The sequence below is a fragment of the Thamnophis elegans genome, chromosome 3 (genome assembly GCF_009769535.1).
Source record: "Thamnophis elegans isolate rThaEle1 chromosome 3, rThaEle1.pri, whole genome shotgun sequence".
NCBI lineage: Eukaryota > Metazoa > Chordata > Lepidosauria > Squamata > Colubridae > Thamnophis > Thamnophis elegans.
In genome coordinates this window covers 90,133,702-90,153,933 of record NC_045543.1, presented here as the reverse complement: position 1 = coordinate 90,153,933, position 20,232 = coordinate 90,133,702, and the positions used below count along the sequence as shown (strand labels likewise).

The following is a 20,232-nucleotide window of genomic DNA, read 5'->3' as shown; positions in this document are numbered from 1 at the left end:
ACATAAAAATGCAGCTTCATTTTAATCTTACAGTGTAGTGCTTTAAAAATTGTGTGTGTGTGTGTGTGTGTGAATGCATATTGAGTAAACTAAGATTCTCAACAGGATATATAAAATGTATACAGTATTGCTGCTGTATTGTGTGTTTTCATAGATAAGATCAGGGGTGGTTTTCACATAATGTTTAATTATTTTTTGATGATATACAAAATATTTCAGAAGAGAACAACACGATTCCTGTTCAAATCTAGAGTCCGTTTCCTAACTTTACAAATGGAATGCATTTTTTTAAACTTATCTTTCTCCAGAGCATAGTTAATTATGTTTTTATAAGGGCCCAAGAAACCTTCAAAAATATACTGCACATTTTCCTGAAACAAAATTGTTTACATGCATGTTGCATCTGTACAGATCATAAGGGAAGACCTGAAAGATTATATCAATCCACATCTGTATCTGTTTATGTGAAGATAGTATCGGCTTGTTTTCTAAGGGGAAATACGAGAATGGCAATGACAGGAATAGAAGTATTTCCCCACTTAGAAATATAAGAGGAGAAAGGGATATGCCGTATATGAAGAATATGCCATATAAAAAAGAGTAATAAAACATATAAGCTCAATTCTTGCTTATGGGTGGAATCTGCAGTATTCACACAGTATTGCCAAAACTTCATGACAAATCACAGAGGTATCAACAGTATCCAAATTATTTCTTCTCATATAATATATAATTTTAATATATATAATGTCATTAATATGTCTGGAGTTTTCCAAACACATTTCCCTACAGTTATTTCCCCTGTATTTTTATACTTTAAATCACTTGCCACACAAGGCTGGTAATTTCTCTTAATTAATTATTATTTTCCTTTTCCCACCCAAATCTAATTGACTGCTATGCTTAGAAGACTGGTTGCATTTTCTAATTTTATTTTGTCAACTGTGGTAAGATGCCCACACTTTGGCTCCTTCCAACCAAAAGATACTACATGGATTTTCCTTTTAGATTCATAACAGTGATAAATTTTATATCCATGCAATATCAACTAGTTGAATTGTTCTGAGTATTAACTATTCTGAGCATTAATTGGCTGTCATAAAGGCTATCATACTTGGACCATGTCATGAGAGCTGATTCAAAAAGTCAATCATGCTGGGAGGTATCAGCAGAAAATGGAGAAGAGGCTGCTCTAGTATCAATTGGCTAGGCATGGATGATATTGGAATGACTGTGGTGGATCTGAAAGACGCGGTGCAAATCAGAGGGCCATGAAGAGTGTTGATACATAGAGCAGCTGAGGTTGACACAACTGAATGTCTGACAGTGACGTATTAAATTGACTTTTACAGATTTGCCCCATGTAAATGTTTCACTAAGACTTATCTAGGAAGCATTTTGTAGATATGAAATTCATATTCCTGACTTGAATTCTTCGCTAGGGAACTCTATTAAAAAGACCAATGTAAAAATCCAAATAGTCACTTGAATGCAAATATTATTAAGTTCAGCTTTTGAATGGGTTGCTTAAATGAGATGCATAGGTCTGGTGGTTGAGTTTTTAACCAGAACAGGATAAAGGACTTTAGCTTCTTTATTATTTATTTGCAAATTGTTGCAACACTCCAATCCAGGATTCCACACATAAATCATTCAATATGAAATGCCACAATGATTAAGACATTATGTAGAAATTACCATTAAAATTTCTAAAAGAATCTAACACTGGAGGTAATAACGAGAGTACACCCAAGCGCAGATAGCTATATGTTATATAGAACATTATTACATCACATATAGTAACGGGGTGGGGGCATCTTAATTTGAGAGAGACAAGATGTTACATAACTTAGGGATAGTAACTGCTTTCAAACTCTACCCTCTTCCCCCTCATTGGTGACAATTTCAGCATACCTGTTCAGCCTACATGCACACAGTTAGAAAGGACTCATGCTTTATAAGTCTTAACCAGCATTTTTAATTTTACATAGAAAGTTATTGGTTGCCCACAATGTAAGTGTTGCTCACAGTATAAAACAAGCTGTCATCCTTCAGCAATTGGACCACAACCTTTGGAATCAACTTCAGTTTCCAATTAGGCTTTAGTAAAGATAAAGGTTCCCCTGGCACATATGTGCTAGTCGTTCCTGATTCTAGGAGGTAGTGCTCATCTCTGTTTCAAAGTCAAAGAGCAGCGCTGTCCAAAGACATCTCCGTGGTCATGTGGCCAGCATGACTAAATGCCGAAGGCGCACAGAATATTGTTACATTCCCACCAAAGGTGGTTCCTATTTTTCTACTTGCATTTCTACATGCTTTCGAACTGCTAGGTTGGCAGAAGCTGGGGCAAGTAATGAGAGCTCACTCCGTTACGTGGCGCTAGGGATTTGAACTGCTGAACGGCCGACCTTTCTGATCAACAAGTTCAGCGTCTTAGTCAATGAACCACCATGTTCCTTAATTAGGCTTTAAGGACAACCTAAATAGAATATATTGCAGAGTTCAAATATGACTTAGTGAAGGGCATCATTAACTATGCAAGGGTATGTTGCTTTAAAGGAAGCTGTAACTGGCATACCATCTGGCTGTCCTGGCTCATGACCTCCGCACAAGGTTACTAGTTCTTATATACTTTTTAAAAACATGGATGTTTTTCTCAGCATGACATATGTTGCAACTGGAACTCTTGTCTGGAAATGGCAGTTGCAATACATCTAAGCATCAGAAAGCAGATGGTGAGTACAGGTTCTCTTTTCCTGTGCTTTGGCTTCTATCCCATAGTTTGGAGAAGGTAATTCCTTTGTCTTCTCTGGTGCAGTAGGTCTTATTTTACTTTCATTTGTTTTTTGTAGTTGCTGCATATGGTACTATTTGAGATAACAGCTAAATTAGGAAGGCAACATTGCGTACTGTGTATTGAGTACATATTGTGGATAGGCTTAAACAAGCAGAAGTCAGAGTAAGATAATGACTAGAGATAGAATGATGGTATAGCATTGTGATGGTAAACCTATGGTATGTGTGCTGCAAATGGCACGCAGAGCCATCCCTCCGGGCACGCAGCCGTTGCCTGTTGCTCTTCTGGATTCCTGCTCTGTGTGTGCAGGAGCACCGAAAACCAGAAAAGCAGCTCCCTGGTATGCAGGAACATGCTGGGAAGCTGAACTTCTGGTTTCCGGTCTGCGTATGCAGCTAGTCTTCGCACACATATGCGTGCCAGAAACTGGAAGACCAGGTGGCCTGCGTGTATGTGTGCACAGAAACCGGAAGCTCAGCTTCTCGATGTACACATGCGCAGGCTGGGAAGCTGCTCTTCCAGTTTCTGGTGCGGCCCCCTGTGTGCCCACTCCCATTTCAGCACTCAGTCCTGAAAAGTTCTCCAACACTTGTATACCATATTGTGGAAAAGTTCACATATTCTTGAGAAATCACACTCACATCTAGAATTTTACATGATAAATGTATTACTTAAATGTGTTCTGTCTTGGGTAGAAGGTGTTCCTCCACTAACAATTGTACTAGAAAAAAACATTAACAATTTTGATAGTACTATGGTTTCCATTGTTTTCCAGTGTGGGCCTTTTCATTTTTATTTTATTAAATATAATACTGTAAATGTCATGAGTGTGAAAGGGAAAAGTTCTTTTGTACTGCTGCATTATTGAATACTGCAAATATTGCAGAACATTTCACACTTATTTGTATTTCTTTTGCTATCCTTTAGTGGCCAAAATGGATAATGTAATTGTATCTTTGTGGTGTTCTTGCCATTGTTTCCTATAGAAACAATACAAAACAGTACAAATATGAGTGGGAGTTGATTGCCAGAGATGACTCACACAAACATACAACTTTACGAAGAAGTTGGGGGCAAGGGTCAAGTAATTGAAGCACTTTCACATAATAAATGCCAAAGTTACAACTTCAATGAGAAAGTACACTTTAGAGCCACCTTTTCTCAAGGACATCAAGTCTATTTGATTCTATATTTCTGAGTCTGAACCATCACAATTCACATTACAGGAAGAACAGTGAAAGATTATGAATCAGTACTAACAGTTCCTCATAATCTATATAAGTTGACATTAAATGTGTGGCTTCATAAGCTGTGGAAAGGAAACAGCCAAAAAGCATTATTTCTGTCAGGATAGATCAAAGATAGGATAGGTCTCATTTCAAAAGTCACTTACAAATATCCAGAATATATACAACTATAGGAAGTTTAAGTCAAGAGTTTGCCTTAAATTACGTATTTGCAGAAATTGCAATCAATAGGTTACATAGTCAAAATAAATTCTTAGTTTTATATAAGCACTTGTATCCCACAAGCCATTCATCAATATGTTTGTTTGTGTGTGTGTGTATGAGGGAGAGAAGAGGGAGGAAGGGAGGAGGAAAGGTGGGAATTTCAAGTTAACAAATAGAAAGCAAATATTTTGAACTTCATATCCCAAAAGTCTAAATCAGCATGGTCAATAGTAAGATTATAGGATTTCTACTTCTAGAAAATTTGAACCAATTTTCTTATACCAGTTCTATTATTTCCATCAATAGTGTTTTTAAGTCATAAGAACAATGATATATCATATTTAAAGTACCATAATAATGTTACATAATGTTTCATATATATTCTTTCACTGTGTTTTAAAGTTAAAAAAATAATTAATAATTTGTAGAACCCGTATTATAGTGGTGAACTAATTTTATAAGCTTTTCATATATTGAAATGTGTATGGAATGTTGAGACTATTCTGAAAGCATGCATAATGTTTGTACAGTTGCTTTCTTACTGGAATTTTATTATTAAACTTATAAAATTTAAATTGTTTTACATTTTTGATTCATTGGCTCTTTTAGCAAAATAAATTTTAAAAAAATGAACCACTTAATTTTGCACTGTTTTCTAATGTATCCTCAGCACTCCGAGATGCCAGCAAACAATCTATTAATAGTGATTGGAAGATAGAACATTCTGGAACATTCAACATTGCTGGTACCATTGTCCATTATGTTAGGAGAGGTCTGTGGGAAAAAATTTCTGCCAAAGGTCCAACTACATCACCTTTACATTTATTGGTATAGTAGCATAGATAATTTATTTAAATGTATTCTAAGCTATGAGGTGAAATGTTTGTGCCTAAATATATGTATTGTTTTGTAAGCAGTATGGTAACCAACTTAGAATAACATAAGAACACAAAACTAGTTATGCCAGATCAGACAACAGACTCATTTAGGCTAACACATTATTGGTTCACATCAAGAAAGTGGCTAGCTATTTCCTAATGAGAATTTGCAACATAATAGGATCCCATTAGTAATTCATATTAGTATCAGAAGACCTACATTCTTCAGAAGACCTACATTCTTGAAGATGCATATCATGATGCCAAATAGGATTTGACATCATGATATGCTTCTTCTCTATGAAAAGTATCTTCTTGATTACAATAATGTGTGCTAAAAAAACTAGGAGAAAAGGAGATGTATACATAATCTGAACAATATGCTAATGATAAATTAAACTATACTTAAAATTATTAAAATAATGGATCTTTTAATTTCTCCATAATCTCAAATGTGTTTAAACCCTGGAAGTGATAATTCTCATTACTATTCAGACTAGGGGTGTCAAACGTGCAGCCCATGGAGTGGATGCATCATATGCTGACCTTGCCCCTGCCCGATTTAGCGAAGGGGGAAAAAGTCCCGATATGTCATGTGACAACATCATGACAATGCAAGTTTGACACCCCTGATTCAGACTGTATGGGAAAGTCCTAGTTGTGCTCAGAGCATGGATATGTGAAAGTGCAGAACTTCAAATTCTTAATTCATTTCAGTAGAAAGAACCAATCTATGCAAATAAGCTTCTATAAGTAAATGCAAATCAACATAATGAGAGAGTTTTGTATTTGTACTTATGTATATATACATGAAGTACATAGAATAATCATGAATAAGATGATGGAGACAAAAATAAAGTCTGGCTTTGAAGAGTAGACCTACAATTGCAGGTCGTCCTTGATTTATAACCACAATTGAGCCCAAAAGTTCCACTGCTAAGCAAGACAGTGGTTAAGTGAGTTTTGGCCCATTTTATGACTATACTTACCATAGTTAAGTGAATCACTACAGTTATTAAATTAGTAAAATAGTTGTTAAGTGAATCTGGATTCCCCATTGACTTTGCTTGTGAGAAGATCGCAAAAGGTGATCACATGACCTCAGGACATTGCAATTATCATAAATATAAGTCAGTTGCCAAGCATATAAATTTTGATCATGTTACCACAGGGATACTGCAACAGTTGTTTGAAAAATGATCATAAGTCATTTTTTTCAGTATGATTCTAACTTCAAACATTCACTAAATGAATGGTTGTAAGTCAAGGATTACAGTACGTGTATCAGAATTTCTAGCCAACACAATGGTTCAATGGCTGGCAGAATTCTTAGGGTATGCTGACAGATCCTTCCTTCCTTCCTTTCTTCCTTCCTTCCGTATTCAGTGATAAGATGCACCAACATTTATTTCCATGCTCTTTTTAGGGGGGGGGGAGTTACGTCTTATACTCCAAAGAAAAATACGGTAACTGAAAACATATTTGCTTAGCTGTTCTATATAAATGCTGGGCATTTATTTTATGGAATTTCTTTATGATTTTCTGTAGACTGGTGTTCCTTTTTTTATCATGTCTGCTGCTTTTTTGTCATATCTAGACATACATATATTAATTACATATATGTTACAGGTCCTGCTTTTTCAAGATCAGAATTATGGGCTACATTATGAATATACCATTCCTTTAGATCCAGTTATTGAGAACCAGAGCACAAAAGTATCAGAACCTCTATTTATGTGGACACACTCAGGTTGGGAAGACTGTAATGCTGTATGTGGAGGAGGTAATGATTATACATTTGTGGTATAGCTACGTATGTATTGCTGTAATACTTAAAAGTTTGATGCTGCTTTCACTATATTAATTTTGTCATTAAGGCTACTAAATCAACCCAATTGCAGTGAAAAAGCAGAATTGTTCAAATATTTATATATTTGAGGGGTAAAATACAAAGTCAAATATCTTTAACATAGAAAAAGGCAAACCTATTTTGTTTTGTCCTGGTAAACCTCCAGCAAGATGAAAAAGGTTTCCAATTGGCCGTTTAACAGTATGCTCATAAATGTTTATTCACGTAGAACATGAAATGTCTCTGTTTGATGAGTAAAAAACACCCACTTCCTTACCAGGTAATATCAGCTGATCACAGTGATTCTGTTTTGCTGTGATCACAATGCTGTAAAGTTGTCTTGCCATAATTATTTTGGGTTTTTTTCAGTACACCATAACTACTATCAATCATTTTGGCAAACTACTATTTTGAGATCTGTCAAAACATTTTAAAATTTCCATTGTCACATTGAATATGTTATTCTAGAATTTTTCTAAATGTTTCAATATCTACAATATGAACCTTAACAATTTCTTCAATAAACTATTTTACATTGTTCCACAGACAAATATTTAGCGAAAGTGTCAATTTAGGTTTATAATTTTGACTAACATAAAACTTGCTGTTGTTCCTGTTTAGAAAACTAGAATTTTTTCATTTCTAGGGTGGTTTTTTTTTGCAGTTTTAATTAATATCCTAAAAGTTACATATTGAAAATATGAAATCCTCAGTAATTTATTTCATCAATTTCAGGATGGAATTTGATATTTATCCCCAAATGAAAATAAGATAGTAAAAAGCATTAGTTTTTTTCTAGTATAAACTACTATTTTATTTATTAATATTTAAATAATTTTGAATAATTTTATTCAATGATAAAGCTTTTGACATCAAAGCTATCTGCAAACTTTGTTTTCCTTTTACTAGGTGAAAGAAAGACAACAGTATCCTGCACAAAAATTATGAATAAGCATATTAGTTTTGTGGATAACAAGAAATGCAAACATTTAACAAAACCTGAACCACAAATTCGAAAGTGCAATGAGCAGCCATGCCATACTAGGTGAGGTTGAGACTCCAAATGAATATTCATACAATAGATACTGAGATGGAATGAGAGGCTGTCCCTTGGGACAGTTTTGGGATATTCTCTTTGACATTGAATGGATGATGGAAGCCTTGGTCTAAAGAATTAAGCAAGGAAGTGATACTTAGGAAGCGAAAATGGGGAGGGGCTACTTGTGACATTTGAATTTCCAACCTTAATGATCAGATTGTTACTATTAATCTCTTCTTTGTGTAATTTTATGGAACAAAAAGTATTACTCCCTTTGATCAATATTATCTATCTAGTTATATATATTAGAACTTCAAAAATGATCTTATTTCTAAAAGGCTGCAGTTAATCACTTAAAGTATATATTTATAATAGCAATAATTAACAAAATAGATACATTAAGATTTTTAAAGCAATTACTTTCAGCTTTCAACTTCTCCACTGTAGTTTTTTCAAAAGAAAAAATAATGTAGATTGTAAGAAATATAATTAAAATGATTTGCATCATGAGAACAAAAGGCAATCAGTGATGGTTAACATAATACTAAATTAGGGTCGTTACTAGAGATAATACTTGCATGTTTAAAATGGATAGCTTTGTAGATTTTGGAAAAGTTAGCAAATAACAAATAATTAAACAGAATGCTAGGAATGGTTCTAAGTTAAGATAATAGAAATAGAAACCTGTATTCCACATGTCAAATCAAATAGCATATAAAAGTATTTTTAGGTGCATGAACAGGCAAGGAAAAGATTAAATATATTCTTGCCATTTTATCCTGTTTCTCCCATAACTTTTATTTGATACCATAATTTCATTTCTTCCATTATAGAACATACTTGCTTCTTTCCATTGATATAAATACTGCTAGTTTTAAGAAAGACTGTGTAAAGCAACAAACATTACTTTAGCTTCCCTTTCCTATTCCATTTATACATAAGATTTTAATTTAAAAATAGAACCTACCTGGATAAGATATTAAATTTAAATTTCTATTTCATTTTTTAAAAAAAATTCACTTTTTTAATGAAGATAGCTGGATCATATTCAACTGGGAGATTTTAACCCTACTTCTAGCCATCTTCCTGAAAAATTCTCACTTTTGAAGTTGGCATTTCCATTCATAGATATCCCCATTGCCATTAATAGATTATTTTCTAATAATGAAAATATTAGCTTCAAAGGAAAGATTTCAGAAGGAGAAAAATAGCTAAATTTTAAATTTTCTCCTGATACTATTTTCATGTTTAAAGTATTGCTTAAATGTAGACATGCATCGTTTCATGACATATATCATTGTTTAAACTACTGAAACTTACAGATTTCATTAATGTTTCCCTCGAGATAGGGTGGTGTGGGATTTTTTACACTTAAAGAGCAATTTTTATAATAATGAAAATAAATCACTTCTACAATGTAAGAAATATCACTATGCTTTGGCTTACATTTGACAGAAATAGTGTTGTATAAAACATTCAGCACCAAATAATCAAACAAAGACATTTCACTGGTTAAAGGACTGCTACGTAGTGGTGCTTAACATGTATTTACAAAAATTGAATAACCAAGTTCAATTAGAACTTTGAACTTGATTTTAAAATCAAGCAGAATGAGAGAATATTTTGAAGATTATTTTGGCTTGAAAAATCTAGCAAAATGCCAATTCGTTATTTTCCCTTCCTTTCCTTTAGGTGGATGATGACTGAGTGGACTTCATGTTCAAGGACATGTGGGAAAGGAACGCAGAATAGGCAGGTAGCCTGTACTCAGCAACTGAGAAATGGAACCCTGATCAGAGCCCGAGAGAGAGACTGTCTTGGCCCTAAACCCACTTCAACACAGCGCTGTGAAGGCCAGGACTGCATGACAGTGTGGGAAGCGGGCGTCTGGTCAGAGGTGCAGTATAAGCATGGATTGTTTATTTACTTATGGTACTTCTAAGCTATCGTTTATCCAATTTATTATAAGACAGTTGTCATGAACTTATAAATCATTTATTTCAATTGTATTGGAATGAAACAATATTCTGTACCAAGTGAAAGTATAACAAAATGCTTTAAATGTTAGGGCAAATATAAAAAGCTCCATGTGGTGATGAAAAAGATTCATTGCCAGTGTTAGCTGTGCATTCTTCAAAAGGGCATTGCCTACTCAGTACATTTTATTTCAGGTAAGGTTACAACTAGCATACCAGCCAAACCTGGCAAGAGCCGACCTGATAATGTATTCTACCTATCCACTGAATAAAAGCTCTGAGTCCAGGAGGCTTCTCCAGATTTTGATCCTGCTATTTTGATGCCACAGTGCCATCAGGAATCAAGAATCCTGGAGACAGAAGGCTTTTGAATTAATCGATACTTTGTCTTATTTGGGTTGCATCAGATCCAGACATTGAAAGCCATCAGTCATTCCCCCAGTAGGCCCAGGCTGATGATTTGCAACCGGGTTTCATTAGTCAATTGATCATTCCATACCTACATTTATGGATTATTTATCCCAGAGTTTTTGTGTAAATGTTATTCAGAATTAATGTCAGGCTCAGACTAAGAATGACAGAATAATCCAGCCAAATTCCAGCTCTTTATTTTTTTATTTGTTTATTCATTCCAGTTTAAAAACTATACTGCTCTAACCCTAGCAGGTATACACTAAGACAGTGATGGTGAACCTTTTTTGGCTCGTGTGTCATAAGCGGGAGGAGGGCAGGAGGGTCGTGCACGGGCGTGCCACACTCATAATGCAATGTGCGACACCCCCCAACGCGCATGCGTGAATGACAGGCGCAACTCTCCATTTTTTGCATGCTTTTTTTGCCCTCCCCAGGCTCGAGAGGCTTTATAGGAGCCTGGGGAGGGTGAAAACAGTCTCCCCCCGAGGCTTCAGCAGCTTCCCTGAAGCCTCCGGAGGGCAAAAAACGACCCTACAAGAAAACCGGAAGTCACTTCCGGGTTGCTTGTAGAGCCGATTTCAGCCCTACAGAGCATTCAAGAGCCCTCAGGAGGCTTCCCTGGAGGCTCTGGAGACAAAAAAATGACCCTACAAGCAAACCGTAAGTTCCCGGCTAACCTTTCTGAGACTGTAATTCAAACTATTCAGGCTTCCCGAGGCCCAGCCATTAACAGAATCTACGAATCTATGTGGCAGACTTTCATCACTTGGTGCCTTTCTCAAGATGCTACTACCTTGGAGGCCTCAGTTCCCCAGGTATTGGAGTTCTTGCAGCAGGGGCTTGTTAGAGGGCTCTCCCCTAACACACTTTGGCAGCAGATGTCGGCCCTTTCCTCAGTTCTCTCTCTTCACCGGGATAAACCTCTCTTCATGCACCCTCAAGTCTGCCATTTCCTTAAGGGCGCATCTAATCTCTGCCCTCCTGTCATACACTGTTTCCCCTTGTGGGATCTAGCCAAAGTACTTGACTTCCTCATTCAACCACCTTTCGAGCCTCTCAGGTCAGCCTCATTGAATCACCTTATTCTGAAGACAGTCTTTCCGGTGGCAATCAGGTTGGCACGACCCTTTGCGTCGTGGCCTAGTTCGCAGGGGGAGTGGTTCTGGGAGAAATATTAAATCATCATGGGATTGAGAGCAATCGAATAGCGCACAGCAGTCTACTTATCTCTTTCGTCAAGAAAAGCAGGAGGACATTCCTCAGAGGTGATGACATCACTTTGGTAGACTCAGTTCTATTGGTTACTGGCTGAGTTAACCCATGCATTACCGCTGTCTTCACCTTCCCAGAGAAGGGGTGTATCAGGTAAGAACCAACGCCCCATACTGACTTGTTCACATGTTTATTTATTTGCTTTAAGTGCCCGAAACCAGCCATTGTTTAGGTCACTTACAGTAATTAAATGCTAAAAACAAGACAGAAATCCGGCCTGTCTATCAGCGGTGTAATGCTGGTTTTGGGTGATATATGTGAAAGTTATGGGAGCTGCAGTTCCAACAGGTTGGAGATGCTGGTGTAAGCACTGGATCGTGTTTCTATCTTACTACAGTGCTCTATAAAATGTGGGAAAGGCATAAGGCATCGGACTGTAAGGTGCACCAACCCTCGGAAGAAATGTGTTTTGTCCACAAGACCCAGAGAATCAGAAGATTGTGAAGATTATTCCAAGTGTTACATCTGGAGAATGGGAGACTGGTCAAAGGTACAATATGTTTTATGAAATTGTCAGAACTAGACTTTGCCAAATATTGTGCAATGTATTTTTAGTGAACGAGAAACCCTGAACAATGAAAAATGAGAAAAAAACATAAATTTATAAAACTGATATATTCTAGTTTGGTCATGAAAATAATTTAAAATGTACTTTATACGTATACTAGAGTTATGAATGCCCTTCAGATATTTGAAAACATGGAAGAACTCTTAAATTAGCTTTTTTTTTCAAATAGTTTAATGAACTGTGTTTTTTTTCCAACCTTGTGCACCTGCTTCAGGAACCCAACATGTGAAGGAAATGTTCCAAAGGATTTGCATAGCCCTAGCATAGATTTATTTTTTATTGATTGCGGTTGACGTCAACTTTCTCTCCATTCTGTTTTTCAATTCCTTAGTTGCCAGTTTGTTTGTTCATTACTTTTACCATTAGAATTCTGTTTGAAAACCTTGTTAGTAAAGATACAAAATTTCCTTGTGTGTCTGTGATTTCAGTTGACTGCGTCAGGATCACAATTAAGAGTTAGAAAGGATATAAAATGATCATTTTAAAAACACCTACCCAAATAGGTTCCTTATCCATTAATACATTCTTTTGTGTGCTTAAAAATTCAGTGTGGCAAAACATTATAGGAAATATTTTTTTATGTTGCCAGACTTTGGAGAAAAATTACTAAAGAAATAAATTAATCTTTGTGTGTTCAGACAGGGACAACAACTCTTAGGAGATAGAACAATATGAGTCTTACATACTTAAAATATGTGGTGGAGTCATGGAGAACCTATAAAGCAGTGGTGTCAAACTCAAGGCTCGGAGGCCGGATCCGGCCTGTGAGGTGCTTAGATTGGCCTGCTGGGCCACCCTGGAAACAGCGAAGGACCAGCACTCACTGCCTCTGCAAGTAAAATAAAGCTCTTGCCCTCCTGAGCTCCGTTTTTTTTGGCAGAAGGTTGCAGGAGACCATCCCAGCCGAAAATGGATCTCAGGAGTCTGTTTTCACTGGCAGAGCACTCAGGCCACCACAGCTGCCCTGGCACGAGTGACATCAAGTTGGCCATGCCCACCATGGCCACGCCTCCCCCCCCGATGTCATACGGAATCCTGATGCAGCCCTCAATGAAATCGAGTTTGATACTCTTGCTATAAAGCAATTCTAAGTGGCATCAAACACTACTCCCTGTTCTCTGTCACTGCTGACAGAAAATTTACCAGTTCCTATGACTTTAGTTGAGTAGAATGACAATTACATAGCTCTTCCCTAGATCTAATTGTTATAGTAATTCTTTAAGATACAGATAGTCCTTGTTCAGCTACCACAATTGGGACTAGCAACTTGGTTGGTAAGTAAATCTGCAGCTAAATGAAACCTCGCCTGTGCTTATGATCTTATTTCACTGCTTTACAAACCTGCGAAGGTGGTAAATGCAAGAACTGATGTGAAAGTAACTTTATCATCACTGTTAAATGATCGCTAAATGAGGCAATCCCTAAATTAGGACTACTTGTACGGGCACAAGCTTATAACTCAACCTCAAGTTCATTTCACAGTACTTTGCAAAACACAACAAGAAAACAACTACAATGATTTTATTGTTAAGTTCTAAAAATATGTAGTTGTTCTGGACGCAATTGCAAAAGATTAAAAAAAATAATTTCAGTGCTGTTCTTGCTACCCCTGAATATTAAAAAATGGTTTCTAGGTTCAAAGCCTTCAGATAGGCTCCAAATATCCAAAGGTCATTTTGGAACAGCCTTTATATTTAGTAATAGTTTATAGCTATATAAGTACATCTGGTTGTATAATAGGTTTCAAGTCCTGGTTTGTATCCCAGGCTCTCTAAAGGCTAGCCAATATTGCTTGTATTTCATTTTACAAAGTATTCGGTGATTTTTTTTTTTAAAAAAAGACAAAAGACTGATGGTAATAATTATATTCTGGCATAATGATCTAAGTGGAAATCATTGTATGCAATTAGTGCAGACTTGTTTTCAGTCTTACAGAAAATCTTATTAATAAATGTTGAACATGTCATTTGGGAAACAAATATAAAAGCAGCCTCTTCCATATAAACATTAGATTTTCATTATTGCCTCAGATGCATGTATTTTTCTTTTGCAAAATAAGTCTTAAATTATATGTAGAGTAGCATTTTTACTTTGAAAAATGAAAACATTTTAGTTACATTTCCAAGTTGTGGACTTGAAAATTTAAATATTTACCAAAAGCACCTTGTAGAGAATTGGGGGAAATGATGATTCAGAAACAGCATGTGACATAGACTAGGTGAGAGTGAGGATTGTTCGTTTCCTGTTGGAAGAAAGAAACGGTGTTAACAATATATATGTATTATGCATTCATGTAATAATAATAATAAAAAAATCCTTCCCCAAGTGAATAATAACAGTTGAATAGCCTACTTAGTATGTTTTAGGAGCCTGAACAAACTACGGTAAATGTGCTTTTAAATCTCTTTTGCTGCATAAAGCAGGTTCTTTTCTTGTTTATGTTTAACATATTTCAATAATATATAACTTTTAAGGTCCTGATCTAGTTGAGTTCAGGAGATTTCTGGTGTTCTCCAATAAGAATTTATTTATTTTTTCCCTATGTTCTCTGGGTTTTGAAATAGGTGAATTGTAGTTTTTTTAACAAAAGCAATCATTTGTTCTTAGAACAAATTGTTCAAATCTCTATTGTTAATAATGATACAGATTTTCACTCTCAGTTGAAGCTTTTTTTTTTAAAGCTCAGCAGTGATTGCAAACTATTGTAGCTGAAGAAGACAGTTTAAAGGCTATCCTTTGGCAGGGAGGTTTTCCTTAATTTTCCCCGAGATCTGCTAGAAGAAGTATGACATTACATACTGTCCTCAGCTTTTAATCTAAGCATTCTATACTTATTTCAAAATATAGTCTTTGGAAAATTGAGCAAAGACTCAAGTAACATTGTTGAGCTGCACATTGAGACATTTCATATTATCTTTGCAATGATTATTAGTAGATGAAAATTAAAATAGGTTATATTGCTTTCTATCATCACTTTCTTTGTGGAAGATTCATTTTTGTAATCTTTGACAAGAATACTTTACTTGGATTGTTGCTTAGGTACGTTTTTAAAAGATTTAATGCTGCATGCAGAGGTGCGGAGTAAAAACTTTTATGTCTTTACTAGGTCTTTTTCCAGATAGGGTAACCCTGTCTGGAACCATTTTCCAGCCCAGATAAGGTAACCTTGTCCATATAATTTTTATTTGCTAATCAAGAGCAGTTAAAAGCAGTTCACATTATTAAGTACGTAGTTTTTACATGTGACAGTATTCTGATGGCAAATTGAATTTGAAATAATTTAATGAAATCACACCATGATACCTATTTTAAATGTACTTTAAAAAAAGATATGTTTAGGCACAAGGTATGTTTACACATTATAAAAATGCCCTTTGTTATACCAAATTCTTGGCAACTTGTCTTGTAATTGACACCAACTTAAAAGGTTTGATATTTTCCAGATAATAGGAAATTGGAAAAGCCACACAGAGGATTCTGTACATGCAATAAACCTGCATATTGCCACTAAATTATATGGACTAGAGTGGCTGACAGCAGTTCTATAGTTCTTAATAAAAGAATTGAATTTAATCTGTTTGTGTAATTGATGATTTTATATATGGATCGTATGGTATAGTGCATATGATTGTACTGTGTAGCAATGGTGGGTTCCGGATCCCGTTTCAACCATATCGGCGTCCTCCACATGAACATGCGCAGTGCGTGCACATATGCTTGGCGCATGCGCATGCATCTTACCTTCCAGCGGTGCCTCTGCGATGCTCCAGCTGCTTGGTGGAGTGTCGCGCAGGTTCTGTAAACGCCATGCATGTGTGCAGAAGCACTGAAGGCTTTAAAGGACAGTTAAGAAGCACGGGCAAGTGAGTGGGCCCTCCAGAGCACCATACTGGAACAGTACCTGGTGCTCTGGGCAGGTTCCCGTACGCCCATACCGTACTTCCTGCAACCCACCACTGCTGTGTAGTTAATGCCATAAGCTCTAAATTCATACTGAATTTAGAAAGGTTTTAAATCTTGCTTTCCCAACCTAAAATAGTTCCTCTGTAAGGGATCCCACTCCCAATATTTAAGGGATCCCACGTGCTAATCAGTCCTTCTTCCTTGATAGTGAGCCTTTAGAATACGAAAGTTTTGGCACTGAAAAATTTATTTTGACATTGAAGTGACTTGCAACTGAGTGAATAAATGCCAACTGCAATTCTGTGGATTTGTATTTTTGCCACCAAAGAAAAAAGTGAATCGATACACCATTTTTTATGTACACCTTTGCATAAAATTGTGTTCGGGGAAATACATCTATGACTTCTAAAGAGATAAAATAGGATCATTCCTTTTTTGAATTGTTGAACCACAACTTCATTTTAGGTGTTCAACATTCCACTTTATACTTACTTATTCCATCTATGATGGAAAAGCAGCCAAACATAATAGAAATCAAGTTATTTTTCTGATTGTTTTAAAACTGTTCTTAAGAATTTAATTGCCATTTCTTAATACCCAGTTTAAGGTAGATTAATTTTTTTTTGGGGGGGGGAAAGCATTTTTGCTTATGTATGTGTATCTTATATTCTTTGAAGTGTTCTATTACCTGTGGAAAAGGAATGCAATCACGAGTCATCCAGTGCATGCACAAGATCACAGGAAGGCATGGCAGTGAATGTTTCGCTTCTGAAAAGCCTGCAGCCTACAGACCTTGCCACCTGCAGCCCTGCAATGAAAAAATTAATGTGAACACAATTACATCACCTAGATTGGGTAAGTAGCTAGAAATGCCATATGAAGATGAGTATTCTGGTCTTGCCTGCCATTTTCAAGTTATGTTTCTCCGGCTCCTAAGATCAAAATTCTAGATTCTTTTTACCTCAATTGTGAAAGCAACATTAAGTCTATATTCCAGATAACCCATTTGACTATAATTATCTTCAATATAGTGTCTCTGTCATAAAAGTACCATATGTGAACTATTTCAGAATTATAAATGTACCATATGCTGAATCATCCGTATAACAGTCTAGATTTAAGAGGCTCCTACATTACTTTCTCCATGATCTAGTAGGGTTAGGTGATAGGTACTTTTGGATTCAAAAGCAACACCCACATACAGTAAATATGAGTGCCTATGGCTTATTTCAAGGTAGTATGAGAAAACGACATAAAAGCATAAGACAGCAATAAAAAATATTCAAGAATACTAAGGAATATAAGAGGAGGCTATCCCAAAGTTAAGGAATATTTATTTATACCAGGTGGCAATGAGATCATTACAAGGTTTTTAGTTGAAAATAAGAGCTATTGATCCTACTGTATACATATGTCTCATGCAAAAGACAAGACAAAAGAGAGTATAACCTTTTACTGATTAACATAAATTCTTGCTTAATTTTATATTACGTTCTCAACAGTTACATGGAAATATAATTTCTGTGTACTCTGCATCTAAGGAAAAGAGATGTATATCACTATTCAATTCTTCTTTAGCAAGCTTATGGTGAAACCACTATTATAACTGTTCCTTGGATGGTGGATAATATACAAAAATTCTACTAGAGAATTCTCAAAAGTGGACATCTGATTTTTGCAGGAAATATCTAGAAGCTAGTCTAGATGGGGTTAAGTGATATTGAACCCTAATAATTTGCTTAGAAATTTAGCCTTTGTTTCTACATTTTGAAAACCATTTTTATATTTTAGTTGTGTTTCATTCTTAGTTTGTTGTTTCATAACATGTTATCTAGTACATTTAAAAACTTTAAATATGTGGCATATTTTTGTCCAGCTTGTAGGAGCTACCTTCTTTGCACTTGACAGATCTCTTGGGAAGTTGCATGCTATGAAACAAAGCAGTTCTGAGGCCAGATATTCTTGACAAATAAAAAAATAGCTACAGTCCAATGTTGTGTTTAGAACTGTGCCCACCTTCCCAGAAAAACAAGGCTAATAACTAAGGGAGCTAAAACATCCTAGAGGAGGATGTTATGCACACATCCTTATCTGTTTTATTTAATTGATTTTATTGATCTAAATGTGGTTTTGTAATTAGACTTGCTTACCATAACAGATATTTTCTGAAAATGCCCATTATCTTCTCTTAAAATCTCAACTGTGCAAACCAACCAGAAAGGTTGGATATGCCTATGTAATATGCAGCCATAGTGATGTCTGTGATTTTGTTTTATTTCACAGCTGCCTTAACATTCAAGTGTCTTGGAGATCAATGGACTGTATATTGCAGAGTGATACGAGAGAAGAACCTGTGTCAGGACATGAGATGGTATCAACGTTGCTGTGAAACATGCAGGGACTTTTATGCACAGAAGATGCAGCAGAGAAGTTGACCCATAGCAGGCAGGCTCGTGGGCTCTCAGCTTTTCACAATCACATTATTTATAAATTCACACACACTTCTTCAGACCAAGTATATCAAATTACATATAATTTAATCAAAGTAATTTATTTTTGCCCGCGAAGACATTTTTTTTAAAAAAGGTTAAATAGCTTTTGTTTGGGTTTTATGATCAGAGTTTCCATAATTAAATTTTATATGAATTATTTTGGATACATTTATGAGAATTTTTCTAAAAATAATATTTTAAATGTTTATATTCAATAAGGTAAGCAACTATTTTGGCATCCTTGCTATTCAAAAGAGAAATAAGTAGTGCAGTACTATAAATAGATAAGTTTGCTAGTTTTGGTCACTTGAAGCCAAAGGCACTTAAGCCTACTAAATTGCTTATTGCATTGGATAATAAACTATCATACTACCCTGAATTTATTTTCTATTTAGATGAATAGTTTTTCTGTACTGTATATGAAAATGAAGTCATCTTTATTTTTATTTTGTTTATATTTTGGTGCTCAGAGTCAGATTGACTCCAGAATTTTTGCAATAGGTTTTGGAACTCCATTCATACTTTATAAAGGGCCATATATAACATGAACTGTTCTTGGAAATGTATTTATGTAGCAAATGTAACACTTGACTCAGCCATCCATGAATATAGTCAGTTTCCTAGGCTACATTTTTATCTTTGTTCCACCAAAATAATCTCAAGCGTCAATTCAATTCAAGTGTGGGTAATTTTCATCAACCTTCTGTATCATTTTATATATTTTCTGTTTGGATGCACTCTGGAGATTGTTGGAACACCTTAAGTTGATAAGAGCTCTGTGTGCCCTTAGAAATATTCTATAGGAAATTATCTACTGTAATTTAAAAAAAATTATATGAAAATTAGACAAACATGGCAAAGTAGGCATTTTAATCATGTGAACATATACTTGAACACAAGTATTGAAGCAGTTAAACACTGTAAAGATTTACACTGAATCTCTGTTGCACTCTTTTATCTAATGTAGAGAAACATCTTTCTAAACCTTGGAACATCTTTTGAAAGAAGTCTGTGCTAGTTTAACATGTCATTTGCTTTTAAGTACACCAAGCAAAAGGCCGGTGGCTAACCTGCAGTGTTCACATGTAATTTCTTGGAAATTTCATTTACCAATGGAAGAAACCTAATGCTTAAGATAAATTTGGCTACATTTTCAGGCTTAAAAAACTTAGAAGATACTTCTGTGATGAATTGTTTCATTAAAATGTTATTAAAAATACACGTTTACCATTTTGTGAAATGTGAAGAAAACACTTTCCTTATGAAATTTGTACATGAATCACTTGATTTTATATTTTCAATAAATATAATTAGAAATGTATAAATATATATTTTTTATAAATTCCATTTATATACCTTTTCTTATTCCTTAACATCTGTTTTCTGTTCATAATAAAATCAGGACATGGAGGTGGGGAGAGCAGACACTGAATAGCCTTATTTTGAGTGGTTCAGACACAAAATTAATTCCAGAATTGACTAGAAATAATAATTGAAGAACTATAGATAATTTTACTTTCCAGCCATGTGTATGTAAGATCTTTCTCTATTAGTTCATTAAAGTGCTATCCACTGATCTTTAAATGAACTGAA

General features: G+C 35.3%; 1 protein-coding gene across 1 annotated transcript in view; it reads left to right on the top strand.

The window, feature by feature from the left end:
- The window catches only part of ADAMTS19 (ADAM metallopeptidase with thrombospondin type 1 motif 19), a 99,054-nt gene extending 79,169 nt beyond the window's left edge, over window positions 1-19,885 (top strand). The window contains exons 17-23 of the mRNA XM_032214776.1: window positions 4,919-5,076; window positions 6,756-6,909; window positions 7,885-8,020; window positions 9,707-9,911; window positions 12,014-12,166; window positions 16,825-17,002; window positions 18,431-19,885. Of these exons, the coding sequence (XP_032070667.1) occupies window positions 4,919-5,076; window positions 6,756-6,909; window positions 7,885-8,020; window positions 9,707-9,911; window positions 12,014-12,166; window positions 16,825-17,002; window positions 18,431-18,582 (1,136 nt within the window). The 3' untranslated portion in view covers window positions 18,583-19,885. The remainder of the gene's footprint in view (window positions 1-4,918; window positions 5,077-6,755; window positions 6,910-7,884; window positions 8,021-9,706; window positions 9,912-12,013; window positions 12,167-16,824; window positions 17,003-18,430) is intronic.
- Window positions 19,886-20,232: the final 347 nt, after the last annotated feature.